This window comes from Oncorhynchus kisutch, linkage group LG17 (assembly GCF_002021735.2).
Source record: "Oncorhynchus kisutch isolate 150728-3 linkage group LG17, Okis_V2, whole genome shotgun sequence".
Lineage (NCBI taxonomy): Eukaryota > Metazoa > Chordata > Actinopteri > Salmoniformes > Salmonidae > Oncorhynchus > Oncorhynchus kisutch.
This window is the reverse complement of record NC_034190.2, coordinates 22,231,661-22,240,795: the sequence shown is the minus strand read 5'-3', so window position 1 is coordinate 22,240,795 and position 9,135 is coordinate 22,231,661. Positions and strand designations below refer to the sequence as shown.

Below are 9,135 nucleotides of genomic sequence, written 5' to 3'. Positions count from 1 at the left end.
TTCTTATTTACAATGATGGCCTAGGAACAGTGGGTTAACTGACAGCTCGGGGACTCAAACTGGCTACCCTTCGGTTACTGGCCCAACCCTCTAACCACTAGGCTACCTGCCGCCTCAAGTTATTACAACAGGCTAGGCTACAACACATTCATTCATCTAAATTGTTTTACAAGAGGTCCTCCAGACTTGGAGTCGGGGAATAAATAAAATTCTAAATCACCTGTCTGGAAACGTTTATTTATTTTTTGAAAATGTAATTTGCCTGAGCCTATAGCACACGTCCATCACAAGGGCAAGAGCCTCCGGAACCCCTCGCCCCCATTCGCAGCACAAGCAATAAGCCAAGCCCCTGTCCGTTTCCCTTCCTCTCTCTTCCACTCCACTCCCCTCCTCCCAGCCAGGACGGAAGTGTGTGTCCATTCCTCCCAGTAGGATTAAAGCGGTTGGAGGATCAGTCAGCAACACGCGCCCATAAACAAGGACGGGACGAGCGCGTGGCCAGCAATAGGAGCGCACCGTGTTGTGTATGTGTCTGTGTTTCAGAGCGCGTTTACCAGAACAGAAAATAGAACTACAGATAGAAAAATTGGGACTACAGAATCGCTATAAAACGGCCTTTCAATTGCAACTTCGGAGTTCCTCCAGGCTTATGCGATTGGAGTGACTCGGAGGCTCGTGCCTTTCCCCCTTCCAAGGTTCCAGAGAGGCGCTTAGAAAAGCCCTGTGCATTCCTCCTCTCGAAGAGAGGGAGGGAGGGAGAGAGAAAGAAGGGGGATACGCATACGTAAATGCATACGTGCCTGGAGCTGGTTTCGACTGTGGGACTGTGCATATAGAAGGGGGGGGGTTTAAAAACGGAGACGGTTGGGGTAATTTTGTCGCCAAACGGACCTATAGAGCGGCAATGAGATCGAGTTGCTGTTGAGCCAATGCTTTGATGAATAATTTACGGTCTTGTCGGCGGAGAGAGAGCGAACCGAAACCACCGTCTTCTGCAAGCCTCTGACGCCGTTGGAGAGGGCCCGGATGGTGGACTAGAGGGCCGACAACGTTGACGCTAAAACGGGACGAAATATTTGCATTGAGTAGTGTGATGCTGTGTTGGTTGGGGAGGAAAAAAGGAGCTTTGGGCACTTTGAGGGGGATCCTGTACAAAATCTGTTTTCGGACTATTCTATAAACCCGCCAGGCCGCGACATCTACAACAAAAACAACAACAAACGAATGAATGAATAAACAAAAACCAGTGAACTCTAAAGGTGGCTCTTTTGGATTTGCCCTCATGAAAATAGCCCACACAAAAAAAGACAGAATAGATTTAGGCCTATGTAAAGTTGGCCATAATTGTAGTGAGTAGCCTGTAATAATTATTCTAAAGCCGTATCCAAGTGAAGATATTGTATCATTGTGAACTGAAATTAATGTTGCTAATTTGATTTGAAGAGAATCTTATAAAAGGGCGGACTTTATTTGCGTATCTGGCGTCAGTTGACGGTTATTTTTTGGAGATAACACCTATAGGGCCTATATGTATGTGGAGCATTTTGACTGTAAAAAACGACCTACCTCAAGAACCTGTTTTCCACAGAAGAGAACACAAGGGGAGAAACAAACGTACGTTTCCCAAATGAATACCCCAGTAATACCTGAGTGGATGTTCTTATAAAGTGTAGCCTTGTTTAAAACCCCTCAGATGGCTTCATTCTCAGACTCCGACCTACAAACCTGTCCTCTCTGCAAGGAGCTCTGTGGCTCCTCCTCCACTCCCATTTCCTCCAACTCCTCCACCTCATCCTCCTCATCTCATTCCTCCTCCTCGTCGTTCTCCTCCCGGCGCCTCCATGTCCTCCCCTGCCTCCACGCCTTCTGCAGGCAGTGTCTGGAGGGCCAGCGCAGCCCTGGGGACCCTCTCAAACTCAGCTGCCCCACCTGCAATCAGAAAGTCTCCATCTCTGAAGCCGGAGTGGACTCCCTCCCTTCCTCCAACTTCCTCTTCAGTAACCTTCTGGATGTGGTGGTGAGCTCCGAGGAGCAGCTCCAACTCGGCCAGAATATCAACGGCCACCACCGGGGGGTCAGCGGGGGCTCCATACCCGGGTTCCACCACCCCCACGGCGGACTCCTCCGCCCACACCGCCTGGGAGAGCCTACGTGTAGCTCCTGTGACGAGGGGAACCCGGCCGGCTCCCACTGCCTGGACTGCCAGGAGTACCTGTGTGATAACTGCGTCCGTGCCCACCAGAGGGTCCGGCTGACCAAGGATCACTTCATTGAGAGGCTAGCTGAGAGCCTGCACCAGCACCAAGCGGGTCGAGGCAAGATCATCCCCATCGGAGGAGGTGGAGAAGGGGGGGGAGGCGTGGGCGTCTCCCTGGCCCAGTCCTTTCACTACAACTTCTCCCTGCTACCTTTGTTCCAGGACAGGATGAGCTTCTGTCAGAACCACGACAACGAGGTAGGGACACAAACACACACACACACACATTCAAACGGAAATGAGGCCTTGGCCAACAGTGTATGGAACAGGAGGTAGTGACTTCACTCTGTGGATCCACAGGGTTTCTGGTTCGAGCACTGCTTCACTACACTGTTCTCCCTAAATCACTACACTGTTCTCCCTAAATCACTACACTGCAGCTATAGGTTTAGTCCTTACAGCAGCTCTTCATATGGCCATAGGTGTGGACTTTAGACACTCTCACATTAGCACACACACACACAGCCATGTCAAAAACAAACACCAACATTAACTGTCTAAAGCCCAGCAGTTCTGTCTGTAATGCCAGCTGGTTGAGTGGTACCAGGCAGCTTTACCCCTGACCCCCTGGTACCACAGTGTAATAGCATGATGTGTGTAGTAACCACACACACAGCTTCCTGCCCTGTAATAGCATTATGTGTAGTCACACACACAGTGTAATAGTATTAGAGTAAGTCTGCCGTAGCCTGGGCCTCACAGAGGGCCATATGGCCTGGAGTTCAAAGACGAGCTCAGTGGCTCTTCACCTACTTCCCTGGAGACACAGGCATGCACGTGCACTGTACACACACTGATTACGCTGTACCCCACCGGCCAGAGGGAGAGGCCCCTCACTCCAACACCACACATGTTTCGCTGACGGCAAAGAACCCCTAGGCAGAGGGAAGAGAAGACTGTAGTGGCTCAGCGAGGGAGTAGAGAGGGAGTCCAATAAAACATTAACAATGGAGCAAATGTCAACCATGCTGTTTTCACATGCAACTGCACCTTGGTGTCTGTGATATCTGTAGTGGTCAAGCAGAGACATTCCACAAGAGCAACATTACTTAAAATCAAGTCTTGGTTGTCATCACTCGTTATTATACGTCTAGTTTACCAGATGGCCTCTGTTGGAGGGAGTGACTCACACACATACATACAGAAATGTCAAATTGTCAGTAAGAGTTCAAGTTTCCAGTAAGGGTTCTGTTTTCCAGTAATGTCTCACTCATGACTCACTCAATGGTGTGTTTGAACCGTGATGTGACTGCCTCTAGTTGATGATTAGTTCTAGTGGTTTTGTTTATTTTAGATGTCGATGCCTATCTCACCCCTCCTCTCACCCTGCCTCACCCCTCCTCTTACCCTGCCACACCCCTCCTCTCACCCTGCCTCACCCCTCCTCTCACCCAATCTCACCCTGCCACACCCCTCCTCTCAGCCTGCCTCACCCCTCCTCTCACCCCTCCTCTCACCCTGCCACACCCCTCCTCTCAGCCTGCCACACCCCTCCTCTCACCCCTCCTCTCACCCTGCCACACCCCTCCTCTCACCCTGCCTCACCCGTCCTCTCACCCTGCCACACCCCTCCTCTCAGCCTGCCTCACCCCTCCTCTCAGCCTGCCTCACCCCTCCCCTCACCCTATCTCACCCCTCCTCTCACCCGATCTCACCCTGCTTTATCCTAAGTCCTCTCTCCCTCTCTCCCTGCCTCACCCCTCCTCTCACCCCTCCCCTCACCCTATCTCACCCCTCCTCTCACCCTGCCACACCCCTCCTCTCACCCTGCCTCACCCTATCTCACCACTCCTCTCACCCTACCTCACCTCTCCTCTCACCCCTCATCTCACCCTGCCTTATCCTAACTCACCTATCCTCTCACCCTGCCTAACCCCTCCTCTCACCCTGCCTTACCCTACCTCACCTCTCCTCTCACCCAGCCTCACCCTACCTCACCTCTCCTTTCCCTGAGGGCAGATACACACACAGTGACCCAGTTCTCCAACCTTTGCCGTACACACTGGGGTCTGTACGCAGATGAGGAAGATCAGTACAAAGAGGAAAAGTGACCCTTTGATCTGTAGAGACTCTGGACCACCATCAACCATACTGACCAGATGGCTGCACACTGACCCCTCGCCAGCACACTGCCCACTCGCCAGCACACTGCCCCCTCGCCAGCACACTGCCCCCTCACCAGCACACTGCCCCCTCGTCAGCACACATCCCCCTCGCCAGCACACTGCCCCCTCACCAGCACACTGCCCCCTTCCTGCACACTGCCCCCTCTCCTGCACACTGTCCCCTCGCCAGCACACTGTCCCCTCGCCTGCACACTGCCCCCTCGCCAGGCACACTGTTCCCTGCCAGGCACACTGCCCCCTCGCCAGGCACACTGCCCCCTCGCCAGCACACTGCCCCCTCGCTAGGCACACACATTCATAAACACTATATGCACACACATTAGACACAGACAAACTAGACACACGTTCACAAACACACGACACACTGGAGTTGGAGGCAGGTGTTGGGGGTAGAGTTGAGTAGTGTAAAGGGTTGGTTGGCATTCAAGTGGGGGTGGTCTCTTTTACAGGCCAACGTGGAATGCGAGTTGTTTGGAAATGGACAGCTATGTGTCTAGTGTGTGTGTGAGCGTGCACTCACACACCACACACGTGTAACCGACTCCCCTCTTAGAAGTCTTGATCGAAGAGTGGGGAATGTTTGGGGGGTGGGGCAGAAAATCTATTGTGGGGAATGCTGTGTGTCCGGAATTCACACACATACACACACCAGTACACAGTAAATATTACTCAAATTGAATACAATTATACTCTACAAAAGATAACATTTGGTCCCAGTCTAAATAGAGTAAAAATTACTCTTGTTACAGAGTTACATTTTCAGAGTTATTTCTACTCTATTCGGTGTTTATATTTAACTCTACAAACTGTAATTTACTCAATTTAGCTTAACATGGAAACAACTCTACTGCCAATTCGCTCAATATAGAATTTTATATTATCTGTGGAAAGTGTCATTTCTTACTCAAATTGAATACATTTTTACTCAAAGATCACATTTGGTCCCAGTCTAAATAGAGTAAAAATGTATCTTGTTGCAGAGTTCAATTTTCAGTTATTTCTACTCTATTCAGTGTTTAATTACTCTCTTTTGCTTAAAATAAAAACTCTGCCAATTCACTCAATATAGAATTTAATATTATCAGTCAAGAGTGGCATTTGTACAACTAAACTTAACGTCAATAAATCAGAAGTCCGTATTTAATCTTATGGCTTAGATCCCGCTAACGGGATCGATATGACAACAGCCAGTGAAAGTGCAGGGCGCCAAATTCAAAACAACAGAAATCTCATAATTAAAGTTCCTCAAACATAGAAGTATTTTACACAATTTTAAAGAAAAACTTGTTATTAATCCCACCACAGTGTACAATTTCAAAAAGGCTTTACAGCGAAAGCACACCAAACAGAAAAACAGCCATTTTTCTAGCCAAAGAGAGGAGTCACAAAAAGCAGAAATAGAGATAAAATGAATCACTAACCTTTGATGATCTTCATCAGATGACACTCATTGGACTTCATGTTACACAATACATGTATGTTTTGTTCGATAAAGTTAATATTTATATACAAAGATCTGAGTTTACATTGGCACGTTATGTTCAGTAGTTCCAAAACATCCAGTGATTTTGCAGAGAGCCACATCAATTTACAGAAATATTCATCATAAATGTGGATGAAAATACAAGTGTTATGCATGGAACTTTAGATAAACTTCTCCTTAATGCAACCGCTGTGTCAGATTTCAAAAAAGCTTTACCGAAAAAGCACACCATGCAATAATCTGAGTACAGCGCTCAGACAACAAAATAAGCAATACAGATATCCGCCATGTTGTGGAGTCAACAGAAGGCAGAAATAGCATTATAAAAATTCACTTACCTTTGATGACCTTCATCAGAATGCACTCCCAGGAATCCCAGTTCCACAATAAATGTTTGATTTGTTTGATAAAGTCCATAATTTATGTCCAAATACATGAGGTGCGAGCAGACGAAAAGTCAAAAAGTTCCGTTACAGTTCGTAGAAACATGTCAAATGATGTATAGAAACAATCTTTAGGATGTTTTTATCATAAATCTTCAATAATGTTTCACCCAGAGAATTCCTTTGTCTGTAGAAATGCAATGGAACGCAAGCTAACTCTCACGTGAACGTGCGGGGTCAGCTCATATCACTCTGGCAGACCTGACTCATTCAGCTCCCATTCCCCCCTCCTTCACTGTAGAAGCATCAAACAAGGTTCTACAGACAGATGACATCTAGTGGAAGCCGTAAGAAGTGCAATATGACCCCATAGACACTGTATATTCGATAGAAAATTACTTGAAAAACTACAAACCTCAGATTTCCCACTTCCTGGGTGGATTTTTTCTCAGGTTTTTGCCTGCCATATGATTTCTGTTATACTCACAGACATCATTCAAACAGTTTTAGAAACTTCAGGGTGATTTCTATCCAAATATACATAGTATGCATATATTAGCAACTGGGCCTGAGTAGCAGGCAGTTTACTCTGGGTACCTTATTCATCCAAACTACTCAATACTGCCCCCAGCCATAAGAAGTTTAACAAAGCACTTTATTCTTAAATGGAAGACATTTGCAATACATACATCAAAATACTGATGATAATAAAATTAAATTGTGGACTGAAATGAAATCTAACAATGACATGGGGGATTTTGGGAAACTGGCATCTCACATATCAAAAACACTGATGAGAAAATAAAATTGTGGCCTCTGTAAAATTACATTTTGGCATCTGTCCCCCCTTTATTAAAAGTAAATAAAATATCCAATATTGCAATACAATATATCTTGGTTTTGTGCAGTTTTTTACAATCACAGGAAACAGTATGGGACAATAAACTAACTTGAATCATCACAACTGTAAGACATCTGTATATCAAATGCTTTGTGACAGAAAAGCTCTTTATCATCAACTACATAAGGTCCCTCTGTTGTACACCCAACTCTATATGCATTAAAATGCTAATCAAGACATATTGTTATTGCAAAAGTAACCAGCAGTTACCTCTCATCTTTAACAACAACATGGTGGATTTTCTGAAAAACTGTCATCTCACAATGGACTTTAAGACAAACAACTAAACCTGAACGATACATATGTCCATGGTGTTTGGCCCATTTAACATTTAAAACCGTGGTGTCAATTGGTACCTGAAGAGTCTCAGCCATCTTACAGCCACAGTCCACCACATTTAAAGATAACATTTTACCTGGACCGATCATGACTATGTTGGTGTCAAATGTATGCTATTTGACTTTGGTGTTTTTTTTGCCAACGTTTTAGTAACATTTTTAAAGCTTTTTAATTGTTAAAAAAAATAAAGAAATTATGCTTTGCTTCATAGCGGATACACCAGCTATGCAAAACTGGTCCAATTTTAAGCCTACATGTGGGGTAATGCACCATAAAATGATGCTTCGGTAGCAGCCTATTTTTTGGAAACATTTGCTTGAATAACCTGTGGTGCTCTGCGATTAAGAAAAATTGTATTAACCTTAGTAAACATTTTATTTTCTCCAATGATATCAATCTGAAGCAACAGCAACAGTAAATACCAGTGTAGATCATTGGGACAAACTAAGTCTCCAAAGAGAAGTGGTAGATTGGGAAGATTGGGAAGTAAACACTAGGACTGGATAGCGTTTAACCTCAAGTCATTAGAGTCCTCTAAATTCACTACAGGAGGTGTGTTGTTTTGCTCCATGTAACCACAGTTAAAGCTCTTTATTCTCCTGCCTGTTTCATTTGATGTTGTGTACTTGTCTATCAAGTGCAGTATTAGCAGTTTGATGTCATATTGTGCCAATCCCTCCAAGATTTCATGCATAATCTCGACAAGGAAGTTTTCACATGTATTGAAGTACTGCAAGGAGTTTAGAATGTAAGAACGTTTAACACCCATCACAGAGGGAAGACTGGGATTTGGCAAAATTTTTTGGCGGTGTTCTGCATGAAGTGCTTGAGTTCGCATAACTATCTTGGGTGAATCTTCATCAAATGCAGTTTGAAAGTCCTCTTTCTCAGCAAGACAAAAGCAGCAAAAATATCTGAATGATTCAACAAAACCAAATAAACAGTGAAGACCAAGGTTGTCACCTGTAACTTGGACAATAGTTCCATACAAGGGGACCATAATTACATCCCTCTCAAGTACTTTAATATCCTGCACAACTGGATCAACTATTTTAGAAAAGCCATATGTTTTAATGTCTTGGGCATGAGATAAAGCAACCAAATGAATATTAAGCAGAAATGAGTTGAACTTTGGAGAAAAATTCTGTAAATTGATGTCGTTTGCTCCTAATGTATGTATTCCCCGTTATGATCCAAGAGGATTTGCAGTTTCAAAATCATCATAGAGAAGCTGTATCTGAATTGCATGCTGTTTTGAAAACAGAGCATGGCTCTTGAACAGATCTCCATCACGTCAGTCATAAAGTCTTCTTGAACTGGAATCAGTCTGCATCATCTCCTTTATATTCAGGGTGTTTGTAAATAAACGGTCATGTTTTCAAAATGGGGATGTAAACAAATGGATCAGTAACAACAATTTGATCATAGCCTCCAGTAGTCTGATTGTGTATCAAATCTAGTACCAAGAACATATTCAACTGGGTCGACCCTTCCCCACCTTTCTGTAAAATACTGCCTTCTCTTACTTTCAGAATTTAACACACCAAAAGGATTTGACATTTTTTCAAAACACTGATCAATTTTACACTCAATGTCACTTTTAATAGGCTCCTGTATAGACACACTTTTTCCCAGATCCTTTAGCT

General features: G+C 44.9%; 1 protein-coding gene across 1 annotated transcript in view; it reads left to right on the top strand.

Annotated features, from left to right (window-relative positions):
* Positions 1 to 403: 403 nt before the first annotated feature.
* Positions 404 to 9,135, top strand: part of LOC109908627 (E3 ubiquitin-protein ligase TRIM71) — a 47,204-nt gene continuing 38,472 nt past the window's right edge. The window contains exon 1 of the mRNA XM_031793294.1: positions 404 to 2,455. Coding sequence (XP_031649154.1) covers positions 1,694 to 2,455 — 762 coding nt within the window. The 5' untranslated portion in view covers positions 404 to 1,693. The remainder of the gene's footprint in view (positions 2,456 to 9,135) is intronic.